Source organism: Carcharhinus amblyrhynchos, chromosome 25 (genome assembly GCF_965287045.1).
Source record: "Carcharhinus amblyrhynchos chromosome 25, sCarAmb.v2.hapA, whole genome shotgun sequence".
In the NCBI taxonomy this organism is placed as follows: domain Eukaryota; kingdom Metazoa; phylum Chordata; class Chondrichthyes; order Carcharhiniformes; family Carcharhinidae; genus Carcharhinus; species Carcharhinus amblyrhynchos.
Genome location: NC_137348.1, coordinates 27,261,113 through 27,283,506, shown reverse-complemented (window position 1 = coordinate 27,283,506; position 22,394 = coordinate 27,261,113). Strand labels below are relative to the sequence as shown.

General features: G+C 43.7%; 1 protein-coding gene across 5 annotated transcripts in view; it reads right to left on the bottom strand.

The window, feature by feature from the left end:
* akna (AT-hook transcription factor) overlaps positions 1–22,394 on the bottom strand; it is a 168,322-nt gene that overhangs the window by 61,374 nt on the left and 84,554 nt on the right. For all 5 annotated transcript variants that reach the window (XM_080211889.1, XM_080211891.1, XM_080211892.1 and 2 more), the window contains 2 exons: positions 8,086–8,230; positions 2,873–3,030 (listed from right to left, as the gene is read on the bottom strand). In XM_080211889.1, the coding sequence (XP_080068015.1) occupies positions 2,873–3,030; positions 8,086–8,230 (303 nt within the window). The remainder of the gene's footprint in view (positions 1–2,872; positions 3,031–8,085; positions 8,231–22,394) is intronic.

The window sequence follows — 22,394 nt, the reverse complement described above, 5'->3', positions numbered from 1 at the left end:
TGGCAGAGGCATTGCCATGGAGAGTGCACTAGTTAGTGGTGACTGACAGTTAACTGCCAAGTGGGGAGACAATGGCTTTGTGGTATTATCGCTAGACTCTTAATCCAGAAACTTAGCTAATGTTCTGGGGACCCGGATTCGAATCCCGCCATGATAGATGGTGGAATTTGCATTCAGTAAAAAAATATCTGGAATTAAGAATCTATTGATGACCATGAAACCATTGTCAATTGTTGGAAAAACCCATCTGGTTCACTAATGTCCTTTAGGGAAGGAAATCTGCCGTTCTTACCTGATCTGGCCTACATGTGACTCCAGATCCACAGCAATGTGGTTGACTCTCAACTGCCCTCGAGCATCTAGGGATGGGCAATAAATACTGGCCAGCCAGCAACGCCCATGTCCCAAGAATGAATTTAAAAAAAGCACTGTTTGAAAATTTAAACCAGGTGTTGCATTTTGGGAGGACTAACAAGGCAACGGAATACATAATGAATGGTAGGATGCTAGGAAGTACAGAGGACCAGAGGGTACTTGGGGGGTGCATGTTCATAGGACAGCAGGATGGTTAAATAAGATGGTCAATAAAGCATATGGGATATGTGCCTTTATTTGCTGAAGCATAGAATATAAGAATGGGGGGGTTATGTTGGAGCTGTATAAAATGCTCAGTCGGCTGCAGCTAGAGAACTGTGTGCAGTTCTGGTCGCCATACAATAGGAAGGATGTGACTGCACTAGAAAGAATGCAGAGGAGATTTATCAGGGTGTTTTTTGAGTTGGAGTGTTTCAGCTATAAAGACAGGCTGTTTAGGCTGGGGTTGTTCTCCTTAGCACAGAGAAGGCTGAGGAGGGATCTCATCGAGGTGTACAAAATTATGAGGGATATAAATAGGGAGAAATTTTTTCTTTAAGTAGAGAGGTCAATAACTGGGGGTGGAGTGGGTTGGGGATATATAGATTTAAGGTGAGAAGTAGGAGATTTAGAGAGGATTTAAGGAAAAGCTTTGACAAAATGACTTTAGTCAGCAATACTCAAAAACTGCTTACTACACATTTTGCATCTCTTACATGAATGGGAATGAGGGAAATGGTGAAGCAAATGCACTTCTGAGTACTAGGTGGTTGTCAGGTATTACTGGGCCATGTTCTAACAAAAGATTTCCCCCTTGCCCCTCAGTCTCCTGATCCTGGTTGACAGCATTTGACCTGGCGTTTAACTCATGTGTGATGACAGCGCTGTTAGCAGCCTCAACTCTTCCCACCCTAACTCTCACCCTGAACCATTCTAGCTCTTCACTACCCTCTGCTCTCCTGAGAGTCAACCACGTTGCTGTGGCTCTGCAGTCACATCTATACTCGAGCGGCACGGTAGCACAGTGGTTAGCGCTGCTGCTTCACAGCTCCAGGGTCCTGGGTTCGATATTCAGCTTGGGTCACTGTCTGTGTGGAGTTTGATGTGGGTATGCCGGCGTTGGACTGGCGTAAACACAGTAAAAAGTCTGACAACACCAGGTTTTAGTCCAACCTATTTATTTGATAATATTCTCACAAGCTTTCGAGGGGACAGCCTCTTCGTCAGGTGAATGGAGAGTTCTGGCCTCAGACAGAGCATATAAAGCACAGACAGTTTAGAGATTACTGATTAAAATGCGAATCCTTACACCTAACCTGCTGTTCAAGACCTGAAGTGGCTGACAATGTGAGTGGTAGGAGCACTGATCACAGTTTAAAGAGATGTGTATTGTCTCCAGACAGTACAGTAAGTGAGGTTTTGCAAACCCAGGCAAGTCACGGGGGTTACAGATAGTGCGACATGGGTTCATGTCGCACTATCTGTAACCCCCGTGACTTGCCTGGGTTTGCAAAACCTCACTTACTGTACTGTCTGGAGACAATACACATCTCTTTAAACTGTGATCAGTGCTCCTACCACTCACATTGTCAGCCACTTCAGGTCTTGAACAGCAGGTTAGGTGTAAGGATTCGCATTTTAATCAGTAATCTCTAAACTGTCTGTGCTTTATATGCTCTGTCTGAGGCCAGAACTCTCCATTCACCTGACGAAGAGGCTGTCCCCTCGAAAGCTTGTGAGAATATTATCAAATAAATAGGTTGGACTAAAACCTGGTGTTGTCAGACTTTTTACTGTGTGGAGTTTGCACATTCTCCTCGTGTCTGCGTGGGTTTCCTCCTGGTACTCCGGTTTCCTCCCATAGTCCAAAGATGTGCAGGTTAGGTTGATTGGCCATGCTAAGAAATTACCCCTTAGTGTCCAGGGATGTACAGGTTGGAGGGATTAGTGGGTAAAATATGTAGAGATATGGGGGTAGGGCCTGGGTGGGATTGTGTGCGGTGCAGACTCAATGGGCCGAAGGGCCTCTTTCTGCACTGTAGGGTTCTATGATCTATGATCTATACTTGACCAGGCAAGGATGGCAGATTTCTTTCCCTAAAGGACATTAGTGAGCTGGATAGGTTTTTCCGACAATTGACAACGGTTTCACGGGTCTTTCATCCAAGGGCAGAATTTTCCGACCATTGCAGCGAACACAGATTTGGCTTGTCACCAAATCCTCCCTCTTTGCTGCAGTGGCAGCGTGGCTTGAACGGGCAGTAAGATCACGCCCCACATTTTTTGTAATTGAATTCAAATTCCACCATCTGCTGTGGCAGAATTCAAACCAGAATACCTCCAGAACATTCGCTGGATTGATAGTCTGGTGATAATACCATTAGGCCACCGCCTCTGCCCATGTGGTGTAAAGCATCATGGTTCAAATAGCTTAATTAATGTTAAAATGTTGGACAAATTTAATGATTACACCTTCAGTAGAATAGCAAAAAAAGGTCATTCAATCACTTGCACTCACCTGCTTCTGGAGTGCCTCTGCCTGCTGGGCAAGGGCCCAGGTCAAACATTCCCCTGCGGTTGGCTCCACAATAGGTGAACTGTGGGTGGAGGAAAGATTGCCACCTGATGTAGTGGCAACTTCTATTGTTTCACGGCTTTCTGCTACCGGGGGACAGTCTGGAAACAGAATTTAGACAAAGGACTAATTCAAAAGCATGATATTAATTCCTTGCGTGAATTTAACGTCACCTTTTGAGTGACACAAATAATGTCATTCTAGCCATGTTGCTAAGGGAGAACCTTTCCAGGCATTGTTCTGGTTACAGCAATTAAGAACGCGACAGAGATAATGGCATTGTTACTAACAACATCCTTCCATTGACCTGAAACTGAACTGGACCAGTCTTGTAAATGCTTAGGTTAGAAGAGTAGGTTAGAGGCTAAGAGTCCTGCGGTGAATAACTTACTACCAGACTCCCCAGTGCCTGTCTACCATCTTCAAGGCACAAGTCTCCACTTGCCTGGATGGGTGCAGCTCCAACAACACTCAAGAAGCATGACAACATACTAGACAGAGTAGCTGGTTTGTTTGGCACCTAATTCACCACCTTAAATGCTCACTCCCTCCACTACCAATGTGCAGTGCCAGCAACGTGTACCACCTACAAGATACACAGCGGCAACTTACCAAGTCTCCTTTGACAGCATCTTCTAAACCTGTGACTTCTACCGTCTAGAAGCACTAGGGTAGAAGATGAATAGGAACACCACTGCCTACAAGTTCCTTTTTAAACCACTCACCATCCTGACTTGGAAATACATCACCACTCCTTCACTACCACTAGATGAAACTCCTCCCTAACAGCACCGTGGGTGTACCTACACTACAGGGACAGCAGTAGTTCAAGGTGGCAGCTCACCATTACCTTCTCAAAGCCAATTAGGGACAGCAATAAATGCTGGCCGAGCCAATGAAGCCCATATCCGATGAACAAGTACATTTTTTAACATCTAGGCTAACATTTTACAGATGTGAGTTAACATCCCAGTACAGATGATGAGATTTAAATTCAAATAATTAATAAATCTGGAATAAAACAGCCAGAAAGTTAGATGAGGGGTAACTGTTGAGATGCACAGTGAAGTTAAATGCTTTATCTGATCTCGGAAAAGTTTCCCCAAATCTTTGCATCTGCTGTGGATGTTTTTTAACGTGATCAGATAATGGAATTACTGCAATGTCCATGGAACATTGGTGCCTAGCTCTAACACATGGATTGATTTAAACCATGTCTTCTGCACCCATCACTATGGAAACAGGATAGTTTATTCAATACTTGCTGCCTTAACAGAAGGCAATGTCCATGGAACATTGGTGCCTAGCTCTAACACATGGATTGATTTAAACCATGTCTTCTGCACCCATCACTATGGAAACAGGTTAGTTTATTCAATACTTGCTGCCTTAACAGAAGGCAATGTTAAGTTTGATGGCTATGGTTTAACACTGTGTGCTCAGTGTGGTGAGTGGGCAAAAGATTTGCATAAACCAATGTAAAAAGTTCCATTGCACAAAGTCCAGATCTACAGCCCTGTCTATTAGAGAACCTCGTTCTCCAACACAAAGTCATGCTGCTTGGTGCTGGTTATCTGGGATGGGTGGGAACAAACTGTAAGCTCCAGACAACTGGGAACGAAGCTGAACCCCTAGGAATTTATTATCTGAGGTTCATTCTGCTTGATCCAGTTAGCAGCAATGCAACAAAAAGAGAAAAATACTGGAAAATCTCGGCAGGTCTGGTAGCATCTGTAGAGAGAGAGTAGAACCAATGTTTCGAGTCTGGATGACCCTTCGTCAGAGCCAATCAATCTTGGATTCCAAGTGAGAGGTTGTCACCAAAGTACTTGTGAGAAACCCATTCTGAAAACTGGGAGGCACACTTTTATATACAAATTAATTAATAAATAAGTATTGCTCACAGCTCACTTCTTGATGGGAAATGCAGATTCCATTTTGCTTTCCTCATTATTATGGCATGATACATATGTGTGTTCTGTGGGAGAGTTTGGGAGGAATTTTCCCATCCTACCCAGCCATGGGAATCGTAGCGGGCGGGACACGGACCACACAAAGATCCTCAAGTGGGATTTTCCAGTTTTGGGGCTGGCGCGGCTAGAAAATCCTGCTCCTGTTCTCATTGCCTCACCCCAAGCAGTGAACTGAGGACTATGTGCTTCTTATATAAAGCTTTGGTTAGGCCTCAATTAGAAAAGCATGAAAGCAAAATGACTGCGGAAACCAGAATCTGAAACAAAAACAGAAAATGCTGGAAAATCTCAACAGGTCTGACAGCATCTGCGGAGGGAGGACAGAGCCATTGTTTCGAGTCTGGATGAGTTCTGATGAAGGATTATCCAGATTAGAAATGTTGGCTCTATTCTCTCTCCACAGATGCTGTCAGATCTGCTGAGATTTCCCAACATTTGCTGTTCCTGAATTGGAAAAATGTGCCTGGTTTTGGGCCCTGCTCACATTTTGGGGATGTTGAGGCTTTGGAAAAATTGCACTGGATTAATTCCTACTTTAGAACAACTGAGATAAGCTGAAAGAGCTGGATCTCCAGGGCAGCACAGTGGTTAGCACTGCTGTCTCAGTGCCAGGAATCCGGGTTTGATTCCCAGCTTGGGTCACTGTCTGTGTGCAGTTTGCATGTTCTGCCCGTGTCTGCGTGGGTTTCCTACAGGTGCTCTGGTTTCCTCCCACAGTTTGAAAGATGTGCTGGTTAGGTGCATTGACCCGAACAGGTGTCAGAGTGTGGTGAGTAGGGGAATTTCATAGTAACTTCATTGCAGTGTTAATGTAAGCCTTACTTTTGACTAATAAATAAACTTTAACTCCATAATTCAGAGAAACGAAGAACCAAGACAACTGGATTCAGCATTTAAAATAAAACATTACGTGGACCAATCATTCTATGTCAATAGATTAGCGAGAACAAGGAATCACACTCCCAAAGTAAAGCAAGAAGCCTCACAGCATCAGGTTAAAATCCAACAAGTTTATTTGAAATCACAAGCTTTTGGAGCGCTGCTCCTTAAAGGGGCAGTGCTCTGAAAGCTCGTAATTCCAAATGAACTTGTCGGATTTTAACCTGATGCTGTGAGAATTCTCACTGGCCCTAACCCAGTTCAACCCAGGCATCTTCACATCATAACTCCCAAGGCAGGTAGAGATGGAATTAAATTGGGTTTTAGGCAGCTTTTCTTTTCCCAGGGGATAGTGGACCAGTGAATCTAGTCACCCTGTTTGTGTAGTCAATGTTTATCAATTGCATTTCCTGGAGAGTGAGCTAGATTGCCCTCTTTCTGAGGCAAAGGTAATTTCTTGCATTGGGTAGGTACCCTGCAGCATGGTCTCCTGGACTAGTTTCAATTGGCAAAAGAGGTTAGAATTGAATTTTCTGTATTTTTTTACCCCTAACTGGTTTTTAAAAATCTCTCCCAGGGCCCCGGAGAAAGTGTGTGTGTTTTTATTCTGTTTTTAGATACTGACCAAATAACCCCTACAGCACAGAAATGAAAACAGTGGACTGAACATCAAAGTAAGAAGAACAAAGCTTCTCGATCAAAAGATTGAATGTTCTGCTTGCACCTAATGTATTTTAGTGCAGGATAGGGAATAGAACGCTTCCCACTTCAGATGCCCATTTTTTGCAGCAAGTTACACTGTTGGGTGCCCCAACCTCGAATATACTATGTAGCGTGCAATATTTCCATCTGCCACAGCACTCAGCCTGTTGTCCATCAAAAGGAGATTAATTTCAGATAACAGTAGGGACAGTTTTGTGTTGTACTGAATTAAGACTAGCTCAAGTCCCTTCTGACAGATAAAGATGGTACTTTGACACAAAACGATAGGACACTTTTAAATGAAATGAATATACATTTTATTGCACAATATACAATTTTATTAAATCAAATTACCACGTATTTTGAAAACCATATCTAGACAGCAACTAAGAGAAAGGGAAGAATAGGGTACAGGGTGCTCTTCGCAATTTATACAATTAGTTGTCTGAGAGCTGTGAGCCAGGAAGCAGTTTAGACACAGATGAGGTGTTGAAAAAGTAGCAGCAAGAGAGAGAGAAAGAGGGGCAGCCATCATCAGGAACCATTTCAGCCAGATATTAGGGACTGAAGGGGGCAGAAGAACAAAGAGAGAGGCAGCCATCCTCAGGAAATAACTCAGCTAAAGTTGAAGTTTTAAAATCAAGCAAAAGATAATTTTTGTCGCTGAATCAAAGACCATGAGATCATTCTCAAGTCCTGGTCACTTAAGCTGTGTGGTGTGATTATCACTGGAGAGATTTGACCGATAGATTGATGGAGTTGATGTTTGGGAAATGGGGGTGTACAGCAGAGTTTAGATATGGGGGAAACAGATATTTTTCAGTTTTCAGTCTTTGAGAGACTAAGTGCTTACTGTTAAATTGCTGAAGTATAAGATTGCTCTTTGTAGTGTTTTATTATCTTTCTTTTACTTTAATAAATGCTTCTGTTTGTTAGGTCTGAATTCTTACTGTTTCTCACAAACATTTCTCATCAACATTCAAAAAAAACCACACCACAAGAAAACAGTGGCCCAACCCACCTCCCCTTAGGACTCCTTTTACAATCATACAGTTCATGCTAGGACTTACGTATTCAAAATTGTGTCTAAGTTTAGAAATGGAGTCAATTCAACAAACCAGCATTTGTTGCCCATTCCTAATTGCCCTTGAACTTTTGCCACACCACTTCAGAGCACAGTTAAGAGTCAACCACATTGTTGTGGGTCTGGAGTCACATGTAGGCCAGACCAAATGAGGGCAGCATATTTCCTTCACTAAAGGGCTTTTGTGCCAATGGCTTCATGGTCAGCATTACGGAAACTAATTTTTAATTCCTGGTATATTAATTGAATTTAAACTCCACCAGCTGCCTTGATGGGATTTGAAACTTCCCCCCAGAATATTAGCCTGGGCCGCTGGATTGCTAGTCAAGTGATATAACCACTATACCATTGTCTCCCCTAGTCAAGGATATTAAAACTACGCAAGGACGCAGATAGGAACAATGTGCATAACTCAGAATACGCTGGAAGTTAAAAATCATCTTCATTTTCCATTGAGTTTTAATATTACAAAGACACAATTTTCCACAGGAGGTTTAAACAAAGAGTTAATTAGTTACCTGTTTGTAAATTGGAGTTAGGAGGTGGACTGATATCAGCTTTTTGTGCACGTGGGATGGTAAATGTCATAACCTTTGAACCTTGGCTAACTGATGCCATCTGGACACTGTGACTTGGTTTTGGAGGGTCAGCATACAGATTCACCTGAATAATAAAACATGGCATAAATAAGAATGGATTTATGGGACATATTTTTTGACATTAGAAATCATTACAGGAGAAGATAGAAATAGAAAGCCCAAAATCTTCTCACTGTAAACATATTTTCCTTTAATCTGTTACTTGAGTAGCGTGGTGACACAGTGCTGCTGCCTCACAGCGCCAGGGACCCAGGTTCAATTCCCCGCTTAGGCTACTGTGTGTGTAGAGTTTGTATTTTCTCCTGTGCCTGCGTGGGTTTCCTCCGGGTACTCCAGTTTCCTCCCACAGTCTGAAACACATGCTGGTTAGGTGCATTGGCCATGCTAAATTCTCCCTCAGTGCCGCAGTTTGGTGACTAGGGAATTTTCACAGTATCTTCATTGCAGTGTTAATGCAAGCCTACTTGTGCCTAATAAATAAACTTTAAATTTTCCAAGAATAAGGCTGTGGTGTTCCATGCCCATTTACCAACTCCACATTGTGTATAACCAATTTGTATTATAGTGACAATAGAATGGATAAAAAAAACTTTTAAAGAAAATGCCCTTCACTGAAAACAACCCACTTTTTTTTAAAAAAGCTCCATTTTTACGACTGCCCAATAAAATTGTCAGTCATCCAAACTCTTTAAAGTGTCAATAGGTGAATCTGCAAGCACTTGAAACCTCCTTATCTTTTGTAAATAAACTTTGTGAAATTGACAGTACTGATCAGAGAGCCAGGGCTGTCATTCAAGCCCTGGGTCTCTGGTGTTACAACAGGTTAATGGATTTCTGGGCTCTTAGGTGAGCCTCATTATGACTGGGATAATTGAGTTATAGAATCATAAAAACTTGTAGCATAAAAGGAGGCCATTCAACCTGTCATACCTCTTTGAATAAGCAGTTGTGCCTTATCCTCCTCCCCCCCCAACCACTTTTCACCTACAGCCTTGTAAATCATATTGTCAAGTGTCTGTTTATTTATGTAATCAGCTTTCACCACTTTTTCTGTAGAGTGTTCCAGACCCCAAAAGATCCTGTCGTTGTTTCATTCTGTTTGTGGAACCTTTTGTACTGCAGATTGGCTGTTATACCTCACTACTGTACGACAATAACTACGCTTCAAAAGTACTTAACAGGCTGTAAAGTTCAATAATCACTTAGTTATGTGCAGATCAATGCCTTTGGGTAGGGCAAGTGCTCAAAGGTCACCCCCACTCTTCAGGGGAAAGTATTAAAGGAAGCACTCTAATGCATACGCCCCTAAGGCTTTGCCAGCAATGCTATGAATTGAGAGCTGAGCAAGTAGAAAAGCAGAGACTTCGATATGAGCTAACTCAGAACTTGTTCAAGATTCATGAAGTGAACTGCTTGCATTCCAGATGGCAGTTTGTTGCAACTAACTAGAGAGGGCCAAGGGCCCCAACTTTAAGTTGTACAAGGCTAGATAAATGATAAATATTGGAAAGAGGTTCTTGTCTCAGAGAATAGTGGACCTCTTGAGCAGGCTGCTGCCTCAATCGGTGGATGCTGATTTGTAGAATTAATTCAAGTAAGAGCTGGACCCATTTCTGGTTGCAGCAGATAGCACCCTGGCTACTGCAAGGAGGAAATTCAGGCCAGATTGATTCCTGGACTGGTTTTGAGTCACCCTAAAGTCAGCCATGGCTCAGCTGATGGCACCCTTGCCCCTGAATTCTGGGTTCAAGTCCTCTTGCAAGGCTTGAACTCACAAATCAAGGCTGACACTTAACTGCGGTGCTGTGCCAGTGGAGGTGCTGACTTTTGGGTGGCACATTAGTTTTTAGTTTAATTTATTTATTATTGTCACAAGTAGGTTTACATTAACACTGCAATGAAGTGAAGAGTTATAATCTCTCGTGAGTAAGACAGGGATTGTCCAACCTGTGGAATCTTCTGGTTTGGTCAAAGGTGACACACTCCCCTCCCATGGCAGGTTCCCCAACAGTGGGACAGGCGAGCCATGCACACTAATCTCTAGGGACATTTTTCATGTATAAATTAATTTAGCATGACTTTGGACACTTCCCTTAAACTTATTTTGGGTCGCTGTCTGTGTGGAGTTTGCACATTCTCCTTGTGTCTGCGTGGGTTTCTTCCGGTTTCCTCCCACAGCCCAGAGGTGTGCGGGATAGCTTGATTGGCCATGCCAATAAAATTGCCCCTTCGTGTCCTGAATGCATAGGTTAGAGGGATTAGTGGGAAAAAACGCATGGGGGTATGGCCTGGGTGGGATTGTGGTCGGTGCAGACTCAATGGGCCGAACGGCCTTTTTCTGTACTGTAGGGTTTCTATGATGTCTATGATTTTTATGCCTCAGATATGAACAGAATAAATAACAGGCTTTGATAAGATCATTACAAAAGCTTGGCAAGGTATTTCTGGGATCATATGTGTAGGGACATAAGTACACAACACAATGGCATCATATACATCACCCTAAATTCTTAACTTTTCCTATATGTTTAGCAAAAAAAAGTTAATTAATTAACATTGCTCCTGCCCCTCCAATGCCAGTAATGTGCGCTGTGACACAGATTGGCCCCAGCTTGGTACTACCTGAATGGATAATTCTGGCCACGCACACAATTCACCGACCTCTCCCTCATCACAGACCGCAATCTGGTAAGTGGGGAGTTAAACATCTATCTGAACACCTTGTGTTTGCAAAAGGTAGGGCAGCATTATATCACAATCACAAAATCGAGTAAAGTTCACCTGCCACCTGGTTGGGGAATTGTGTCACTAAGTGGCTATTTCTTCATTGTTTCAACTGCTGAATTCCTTCACTTTCCGTGTTTCAGTTCACCTGCTGGGGACGTATGCCGTGACTGATCAATTATGCCCATTGTCTGGGTTTATATTTGTATGCAAACCAGAGTAATTGCTACTTCACTCAAAGCACGTGATGTAACTGAGGCAACTGTATACAAACCATCTTAGTGAGTCAAAGACAGAGTTTGGATTATGCCCCTGAGGCTTAACGGGACCAGGGTAGTACTTTCCCGATGAGACAAAGCACTAAGTATAAGTCTACCATTCTTCTTCTTACACGTCCCAACTACAATGTTGGAGCACTTTGTTTCCTAGTAAATTGCATGGATTTGAACGAGCAGATATTTGATGACGAAAGCAGTACTAAGATTGACAATAAGACAGCAGTTATTTGAATCTCGTAGGATCATAGAATAGTACAGTACAGCACAGCACAGAAGGAGGCCATTTGGCCCATTGAGTTTGCACCAATTCCTTTTAAGAGCGATTCCGTTAGTCCCATTAACCCAATTCTTTCGCTACATTGCAACAACTGTTTCTTCTTCCAATATTTCCCCAATTACCTTTGAAGGCTATAATGGAATCGGCTCCCACCCCCCTTAGCAGCCAGTGCATTCCAAATCCTAGTGGTTCACTGCAGAAAGGTTTTTCCTCATCTCACCTTGGATACTTTTGGTAATCATCTTAAATCTGTCCTCTCTGGCCGTCGACTCTTCAGGTCTTTAAAACAGTTTATCTTCATTTATTTACTCTACGAAAACTCTTCAACTAAATCTCCTCTTAGCCTTCTCTGCTCTGCATTTTAAGAGCTCACTGACCCATTCCTACCTACAGGAATAGACATTTCACACCACCATACGCCATTTGCCAAATTTCAAGCTACTTACAAAAGGGAAACGAATGTCGGAACAACGTGGTGTCTACAATCCCCATTCAGCAATATTAGGAATTAATTTATTTTTCAATCAAAACATGTTCTGTCAAATTAAGCAGCCAATCCCAATCCTCAAATGATTTTTTGGGAGTTACCTACCATATATTCCAAATTTACTACTCCCTTTCGATTGCCTCGAGAAAGCAGCCAGCATAATCAAGGACCCTATGCGCCTGGACATTCTCTCTTCCACCAGGAAAAAGATACAAAACTCTGAGGTCACGTACCAACCAACTCAAGAACAGCTTCTTCTCTGCTGCCATCAGACTTTTCAATGAGCCTACCTCACATTAAGTTTGATCTTTCTCTGCACCCTAGCTATGACTGTAACACAACATTCTGCACTCTCTCCTTTCCTTCTCTATGAATGGTGTGCTTTGTCTATACAGCACACAAGAAACAATACTAATATATAAATCGAAGCAAAATCAATTTTTTGACAAAACTCGATTAATTTCCTTTCTTCAGTTCTTGGTTTCTTTTCGGTGCTTTATCCTCCCTTTTTTTTATACAACCTCGAACCAACAGTCTGACAAAAGAAAGATATTAAACAGGGCCTACAGTAATTAACTAAAGACATCAGAGATCAGTGGCGAACCTGGGTTGAGTTCCAGAATCTGGAGTACGTTCCAGTGAATTGCACTTTGTAAACCCGGATAAGGAGTCAGAGGGGAATGGTCAGGTGCAGGCTGCAAAATCTCCATGTCACAATTCCCTGGTTTCCAGGATAAGCAGTGACGGAGCTGCAACGCTGTTCGCTTGCCAGCAACCAGTCAACAGAAACACTCCAAGGCTATGTTTATACGATAGCTGTAGTATTGGAGTCAGGTGGTGTTGTTTTGCTCCAATACTATGAAGCAAAGGGTATCAATCCAAGTACATGGTTTGACCTTGTTCAAACATGAAGTGGAATCAGACTTTTCCCTCCTGGGGGTTTTACCTGACTTCACTCTAGAGCCTAACCCTGATGTTGCACTTACACCAGGAATGTTTTATTAATGTAAAACAACATCACCGTATTGCAGCTGAAGTAAAAGAGAAACCTAAACCTTTATTATCCACTTTCCAATGGTGTAAAGATTACAATGTAGTAACCAGTTAGGAAGTTAAAGGGAATGAAGTATCATCATTACTGACTAAGGGCAGGAATTTCCTCCTTCTGCGCAGCAGTGGGAAGCAGTGCATCACTCACTGGCGGCGTGATCGTACGGTCCCCCTGTTGTCAACGGGACTTCCCACTGAACACACCGCTCGCAGCTGGGAAACATGGGGTGGGGGTGTGCTGTCGACTGGACTGTTTGCTTTGTTTTGTCACATGTATTGGGATACAGTGAGAAGTATTGTTTCTTGCGTGCTATACAGATAAAAAATACTGTTCATAGAGTACATAGGGGAGAAGGAAAGGAGAGGGTGCAGAATATAGTGTTACAGTCATTGCTAGGATGTAGAGAACATAAGAACATAAGAAATAGGAGCAGGAGTAGGCCATCTAGCCCTTCGAGCCTGCCCCGCCATTCAATAAGATCATGGCTGATCTGTTGTGGCTCAGTTCCACTTTCCCGCCCTCTCCCCATAACCCTTAATCCCCTCGCTTATCAAAAACCCATCAACCCGCGTCTTAAAAATATTTAGCGAGGCAGCCTCCACCACTTCAACGGGCAGAGAATTCCAGGGATTCACCACCCTTTGAGTGAAGAAGTTCTTCCTCAACTCCGTTCTAAACCGCCCCCCCCTTTATCTTGAGGCTGTGCCCCCTAGTCCTACTGTCCTTTCTGAGCGGGAAGAGTCTCTCCACCTCTATCCTATCCATCCCATTCATCATCTTATATGTCTCAATGAGATCTCCCCTCATTCTTCTAAACTCTAACGAGTACAAGCCTAGTTTATTCAGCCTCTCCTCATAACTCAACCCCCTCAACTCCGGCATCAGCCTAGTAAACCTCCTCTGCACTCCCTCCAAGGCCAAAATATCCTTGCGTAAGTACGGCGACCAAAACTGCACACAGTACTCCAGCTGCGGCCTCACCAGTACCCTGTACAGCTGCAGCAAGACCTCCCTACTTTTATATTCAATCCCCCTCGCTATGAAGGCCAGCATCGCATTAGCCTTCCTGACCACCTGCTGCACCTGCAGGCTGGGTTTTTGCGACTCATGCACAAGGACCCCGAGGTCCCTCTGCACCGTCGCCTGCTGCAGTTTTTCGCCACGTAAGTAATAGTCCTTCCTACCATTATTCCTACCAAAGTGGACCACCTCGCACTTGCCAACTTAATAGATGGTAGGTCCATTCAAAAGTCTGATGGCTGCAGGGAAGAAGCTGCTCTTGGGTTGGTTGGTATGTGATCTCAGACTTTTTCCCAACGGAAGAAGATGGAAGAGAGTATGTCCAGGGTGCATGGGATCTTTGATTATGCTAGCTGTTTTTCTGAGGCAGCATAATCAACAGTGTAGATGGAGTCAATGGATGGGAGGCTAGTTTGGACTGGGCTTCATTCACAACCCTTTGTAGTTTCTTGCGGTCTGAGTGAATGACAGCAAGGTTTTGATGACTGAGTTTCTCCAAATAACACATCCTGTTTTTGCAGCTGATGTTGAAATGTTCCAATGTTAGGTAGTCTGTGCTGACACATTACAACCAAACCCTCAGGCAGTAAACTCTTCAGCAGTCACTCTAGCAGTCAAAATTCAGATGTTGCACTTCGAGACCCAGGAGAGAGTATCATGGTGGCTAATCAACAATAGTAAACCTTTTGCTGGTAAAGTTATTTTTCTTACATGTCTACTTATTCTGAATCTGGGTAAATTAATTAAAAGAAATGAACTGAGACTGAAGTAAATTAACAATAGTAGTGGATTCCCTTCTGCCTGGTAAAATACAGCAAACAAAATTCAATTTATACTGCAAATGACAAAGTAAAATATACAATGAAAAAATCATGTACTGAGTTGGGGAGGAGGTGGTGTAGCGGTGGACTAGTAATCCAGAGACCTAGGGTAATGTTCTGGGGACCTGGGTTTGAATCCCACCATGGTAAATGGTGAAATTTGATTTCAATAAAAATCTGGATCGAAAGGTCTCATGATGACCACAAACCATAATCGATTGTTATAAAAAGCAATCTGGTTCATTAATAGAGAAATCTGCCATTCTTACCCAGTCTGGCGTGCATGTGACTTCAGGTCCACAACAGCGTGGCTGACGCTTAAATGCCCTCTGAAATGGAGGGCAGTTAGGGATGGGCAACAAATGTTGGCCTGGCCAGTGACATCCACATCCCGTGAATGAATTTTAAAAAAGATTAAAGTTAATAGCCTGCAGCCAAAAATGTGCATTTTATTGAATGACTGCCAAAGTGACTGAATTGCTTCATTTTACAGAGGGTACTACTTTGAACAAACCACAACAGTCTGTGCAGAGTAACTCAATTTTCTGCATGTGAACCAAGGAAAGAATGAAATCTTAACAAAAGCACTGAACAATTTGAAAGACCGATTCAAGGAAAAGGGAGAGCCTATTGTAAAAGCTCAGGTGTCTAGGGGATGCAAGAGATTGGGCCTCGTGATTGGGGACTCTACAGTTAAAGGGACGGATAGGAGAGTTGGTAGTAAGGGTAGGGATTCAGGGGTGGTGTGTTGCCTACCAGGGGCTGGGGTCCGGGATGTGTCAGAGAGGATATTCAAGACTCTTAGGGGAGAGGGTGATCAACCCCAAGTTATAATTCATGTGGGGACACATGACATAGGGAGGCTAAGGGAAGGGGATATTAAGCAGAGTTTCATGGAGTTGGGATGGAAACTAAAGGCCAAGTCAAACAGAGTGGTTATCTCTGGACTCTTGCCTGTGCCACGGGATAGTTTAGAGAGGAATAGGGAGAGGGAAAGTTTGAACTTGTGGCTGAGGGGATGGTGCAGGAGGGAGGGGTTTAATTACTTGAGCAATTGGGGCTCATTCTGGGGAAGGTGGGATCTCTATAAGAGTGATGGTATACATCTGAACCAGAGGGGAACAAATATCCTGGGGGGTAAATTTGTGAAGGCTATGCGGAGTGGTTTAAACTGATTCAGAGGGGGGGTGGGATCCTGGGTAGAGGGGGTGAAAGTGAGGGGGGCATAGAAGGGGACGGCATTGCACGGCATTGTGGGGGTGGGGCGGAGCGAGGTTTGAAATGTATATACTTTAACGCGAGGAGTATTCGCAATAAAGTGGATGAACTTGCAGCGTGGACCAGTACCTGGGACTTTGATGTTGTGGCCATTTCAGAGACGTGGATAGAGCAGGGTCAGGAATGGATGTTGCAGGTGCCGGGGTACAAGTGCTTTAGTCGGAGTAGAGAAGGAGGTAGAAGGGGGGGTGGAGTAGCATTATTGGTCAAGGACTATATCACAGTGTCAGAGAGGAAGTTTAATGAGGACTTGTCTGTTGAGGTAGTATGGGCAGAAATTAGAAATAGGAGAGGAGAGGTCACCCTGTTGGGAGTCTTTTATAGACCTCCAAAAAGTTCTAGAGAGGTTGAGGAAAGGATTGCAGAGACGATCCTGGTTAGGAGTGAAAGTAATAGGGTAATTGTTATGGGGGATTTTAACTTTACTAACATTGATTGGAATTGCTATAGCTCTAGCTCGTTAGAGGGGTCAGTTTTTGTTCAAAGTGTGCAGGAAGGTTTTTTGACTCAATATGTAGATAGGCCAACTAGAGGTGAGGCTATATTGGACTTGGTGCTGGGAAATGAGCCAGACCAGGTGCTAGACTTGGAAGTTGGTGTGCTTTTTGGTGATAGTGACCACAATTCGGTTACGTTCACCTTAGTGATGGAAAGGGATAGGCATGAACCTCGGGTCAGTAGTTTTAGCTGGGGGAAGGGTAATTGTGAGGCCATTAGGAGAGAATTAGGAAGCATTGGTTGGACTAGGAGATTACAGGGACTAGGAACGTCTGAAATGTGGAGTTTTTTCAAGGAGCAGCTACTGTGGGTCTGTGATAGGTATGTCCCTGTCAGGCAAGGAGGAATTGGTAGGGCTAGGGAACCGTGGTGCACAAAAAAAGTTGATTTGTTGGTTAGGAAGAAGAAGGAGGCTTATGTTCGGATGAGGCTTGAGGGCTCGGGTAGTGCAGTAGAAAGCTTTAGATTGGCTAGGAGGGAGTTGAAGAGGGAGTTAAGAAGGGCTAGAAGAGGGCATGAGATGACTTTGGCTGATAGGATTAAGGAGAATCCTAAGGCGTTCTATAGGTATGTCAAGAACAGAAGGTTGGTTAGGGCAAGATTAGGGCCAGTTACAGACAGTAGGGGGAAGTTGTGTGTGGAACCGGAAGAGATTGGAGAGGCATTGAACCATTATTTCTCTTCGGTGTTCACGCAGGACGATATGAATGTAGCTGAGGAGGTCACTGGGGTGAAGGGGTGTAAAATAGAAAGTATTGTAGTTGATACAGAGGATGTGTTGGATATTCTAGATGGGTTGAAAATAGATAAGTCCCCTGGTCCAGACGGGATTTACCCTAGGATTCTATGGGAGGCAAGAGAGGTGATTGCAGAGCCACTGGCTCTGATCTTCAGGTCGTCGTTGGTCTCTGGTATAGTACCGGAAGATTGGAGGACAGCGAATGTTGTCCCATTGTTTAAGAAGGGGAGCAGAGACTTCCCTGGGAATTACAGACCAGTGAGTCTTACTTCTGTAGTGGGCAAGGTTTTAGAAAGAATTATTAGGGATAGGATTTATAGTTATTTGGAGAGTAATGAATTGATTAGAGATAGTCAGCATGGTTTTGTAGCGGGAAGGTCGTGCCTTACTAACCTTATTGAGTTCTTTGAGAAGGTGACCAAAGAGGTGGATAGGGGTAAGGCAGTAGATGTGGTATATATGGATTTTAGTAAGGCGTTTGATAAGGTTCACCATGGTATGCTTCTGCAGAAAATGCAGATGTATGGGATTGGTGGTAATTTAGGTACTTGGATCAGGAATTGGTTAGCGGATAGGAGACAGAGGGTGGTGGTTGATGGTAATTATTCATCATGGAGTTCGGTTACGAGTGGTGTGCCTCAGGGATCTGTTTTGGGGCCACTGCTGTTTGTAATCTTTATTAATGATCTGGATGAGGGTATAGTTGGGTGGATTAGTAAGTTTGCTGATGACACCAAAGTCGGAGGCGTGGTAGATTATGAGGAAGGGTGTCGAAGTTTGCAGGGTGACTTGGACAGGTTGCAGAGCTGGGCCGCGAGGTGGCGGATGGAGTTTAATGCGGAGAAGTGTGAGGTAATCCATTTCGGTAGGAATAACAGATGTGTTGAGTATAGGGCTAACGGGAGGACTTTGAATAGAGTGGAGGAGCAGAGGGATCTAGGTGTATGTGTACATAGATCCCTGAAAGTTGGGAATCAAGTAGATAAGGTTGTTAAGAAGGCGTACGGTGTCTTGGCGTTTATTGGTAGGGGGATTGAATTTAGGAGTCGCAGCGTCATGTTGCAACTGTACACAACTCTGGTGCGGCCGCACTTGGAGTACTGTGTGCAGTTCTGGTCCCCACATTACAGGAAGGATGTGGAGGCTTTGGAGAGGGTGCAGAGGAGGTTTACCAGGATGTTGCCTGGTATGCAGGGGAGGTCCTATGAGGAGAGACTGAGGGATTTGGGGTTGTTTTCACTGGAAAGAAGGCGGCTAAGAGGGGATCTTATAGAAACATATAAGATGATTAGAGGTTTAGATAGGGTGGATGGTGATAGCCTGTTTCCTCGGATGGAGAAATCTAGCACGAGGGGGCATGGCTTTAAATTAAGGGGGGGTAGTTATAGGACGGATGTCAGGGGCAGGTTCTTTACCCAGAGGGTGGTGAGGGACTGGAATGCCCTGCCTGCTGCAGTTGTAAATGCGCCTAGTTTGGGGGCGTTTAAGAGATTGGTGGATAGGTTTATGGACGAAAAGGGATTGGTTTAGATTAGTGGGTCAATGTTTTTTTTAAAAATAAGACTGGTCGGCGCAACATTGTGGGCCGAAGGGCCTGTTCCGCGCTGTAATGTTCTATGTTCTATGTTCTATCAGGGCAGAGATATTAAAGTGTATTTATTAGTGTCACAAGTAAGCTTACATTAACGCTGCAAAGAAGTTACTGTGAAAATCCCCTAGCTGCCACACTCTGGCGTCCGTTCGGGCACACTGAGAGCGAATTTAGCATGGCCAATGCATTTAACCAGCACATATATGGAGTGTGGGAGAAAACCAGAGCACCCAGAGGAAACCCACACAGACATGGGGAGAATGTGCAGACTCTGGGCAGGCAGTGACCAAGCCAGGAATCGACCCCGTGTCCCTGGTGCCGTGAGGCAGCAGTGCTAACCACTGTGCCACTGTGCTGCCTGGGGAAAGGACAGCAACACTTTGTTCCTGGTCGGGACTGTCTGGCTGACTTGTTTGGACAAAGTCAGGGGATCTTCTGGAAGATATGTTTTGTGCTGATGATAATTTAGTGTTTGGTCTGCAGAAAGGACCAATCCATCCAAGTTGACAAGTCTGAATAGAACAAGTGTTCTTAATGTTTGAAAAGGACTCTGTGTGCTATCTCCGTGATTTTGCCAGAGTTTTCAATCTATTTCATTCTCCCAAAACAGAACAGAACAGAATGAAAGGATGTAGCTTGTTGCAGCTGTGTTCAAAATTCTCAGTATTTTGGTGCTTGGAATAAGTGACGTAATGGTCATAAGAATATATTCAGAAACTAATGAGTGAGAAGCAATGTGTTAAACAGTATTGAATATCCTGATTTGATTTTACAGCAACTGGAAGCGAACGGGTGGAAATATGGATGTCAGACTAACTGAGTATTCCATTTTTCCAATGATAATTTCTGTTAGCTCATTCTGCACATTCAAAATGTACAAAGATGTGGAGCTGCTGGTGTTGGGCACAGTAAGAAGTCTCACAACACCAGGTTAAAGTCCAACAGGTTTATTTGGTATCACGAGCATGTACTACTTGCCTAATGAAGGAGCAGCACTCTGAAAGCTTGGATACCAAATAAACCTGTTGGACTTTAACCTGGTGTTGTGAAACTTCTTAAAATGTGCAAAGACTCAGTTCAAATTAGGCCACATTGACTTAGAGACAGAGAACCATGTGGTACACAGAAAAGAAAATGGCTAGAGAAAATGAGAGAGTGACAGGGAGTTTGTCAGAGTTACTCATGTTTCTGCCAGTAAAATCAAATTTATCAATTGGTGAGCAAACAGACAAGAATTATGGATTTTCCACATAGTTTTAAACTGTTCCTTTATTTAGGACAATGATACTTGACCAAGCCTACGTGCATATCACACTGTTGGGCAAAATCAGAGTCAAGTAAGGATAGCCCTAAAAATATTCCCTAACTCCGGAATCTGATGAAGAGTAACAGAGTTCACAGGATCAAAGCATCGCAGAATTTTTAAAGGCGAGGCACAGGCCTTCAGCCCATCATGTTTCAATGGCTTTCTGAGTCAGCAATTCCCTTCGTGCCATTCTCCTGCTGTCTCCCCATAATCCTGCACATTCCACTTTCGCAGATAACAGTCATTTATTTTTGAATGGTTCATTGACCCTCTCTCCACCACACTCTCAAGCAGTGCATTCCAGACCTTAAGTAACACTGTGTGAAGATTTTTTTTTCATTCATATCACTTTGGTTTCTTTTGTCAATTACTTTAAATCTGTGTTCAATCCATAGAACCCGTACATTGGAGAAAGAGGCCATCCGGTCCATCAAGTCTACACTGACTCTCTGAAACAGCATTCCATCCAAGCCCTCCTCTCTGCTCTATCCTCATAATCCCACATATTTATCTTGGCTAATCCACCTAACCTGCACATGCTTGGACACTAAGGAGCAATTTAGCATGGCCAATCCATTTAACTTGCACACTGTTTCCATACTGTAAACCTCTATGACTCTATTGCAGGCAACTGGGATTTGCTTTGGTGTTTTAAAAAAAAGGCGGTATGGACAAGTTGGGCCCAAGGGCCTGTATCCATGCTGTAAACCTTTATGACCCTATCTTTAGACTGTGGGAGGAAACCGGAGCATCTGGAGGAAATCCACACAAACATGGGGAAAACATGCAAACTCCACACAGACAGTGACCCAAGCCGGGAATCGAACCCGGGTGCCTGGTGGTGTGAGGCAGCAGTGTTAACCACTGTGTCACCGTGCCACCTAATCGCTCTTAATCCTTTCAGGCATGTGAACAGTTTTGCCCTATCCACTCTGTCCAGATTCCTCATGGTTTTGAATGACTTTAACAAATCACTCCCAGCCTTCTTTTCTCCAATCCTAATTTCTCCAAACTATCATTATGACTGAAATTCCTTATCCTGGAACAATTCTCATGAAACTTTTCTGCACTGTCTCCAAAGCCCTCAGATCTCTCCTAAAGAACAGCATCCCGATCTGGACTCATTACTGCAGCTGAGACTGAACTAGTGTCTTGTGAAAGTTCAACATTACCTCCTTGCTCTCGTACATTATTCCCTTATTAATAAAGCCAAGGATATACCGTGTGCTTTTTTTAACCACGCTGTCAGCCTGTCCTGACACCTTCAATTCCTCTTGCATATAACCAGGTCCCTCTGCCCCTGCACTCTCTTTGTACTGTTTATTTTCTATTGTTTTCCCATGTTCTTAATACTGAAATGAATCACTTCACATTTCTCCACATTGAATTGTATCTGTTAGCTGGCCGCCAGTTCCACCAGCTTGTCTATGTCCTTTTAAAGTTCTACACTATCCTCACAGTTCATAATGCTTGTATCATCTGCAAACTTTGTGCTCTGTACGCTAAGGTCTATATCAGGAAAAGCAAGGGTCCCAACATCAAACCCTGGAGAATTCCAGTACAAACCTTCCTCCAGCCCAAAAACCATCCATTAACCACTATACTCTGTTACCTCTCAGTCAGCCAATTGTGCCTCCGCCATATTCATATCACAGGGTCCATTTCGAAGAATGTGTTACAGTCCAATTGTGAATTGATTCATGAATGGTTCAATTTTAAAATAATCCAGCAGACAAACTTTAGTCTTAAACAAGATAAAGATTAGTGTGTAACAAAATTACGTCTGAAATTGACTTAGATAAACTTGATTTGGTTTCAGCCAGGGATGGGGGGGAAATCGGGGTGGCAATCAGGAATGAACCTGCTCCTACCAGGTCTAATCTGTACATGTTGGGTGGAATTTACTGCACAACCCACCGCGTGGTTTGTGGCAGTGGGAGACAGCCAGCCATTAGCCATGGGCAGGATCTTCTGGTCCTGTCACTGTCAACAGGGTTTCCCACTGAATGCACCCCTCGCCGCTGTGAGAGATGTGGCGGGGTGCACCATCTGTGGGATTGGAAGATCCTGCCGGTGTGAACAGCCGGAAAGTTCTGACCACTGTGCTTTTCCCACCCCCGGCTAACAAACATCCGACACGTCAGCTGTTATTCTGCAC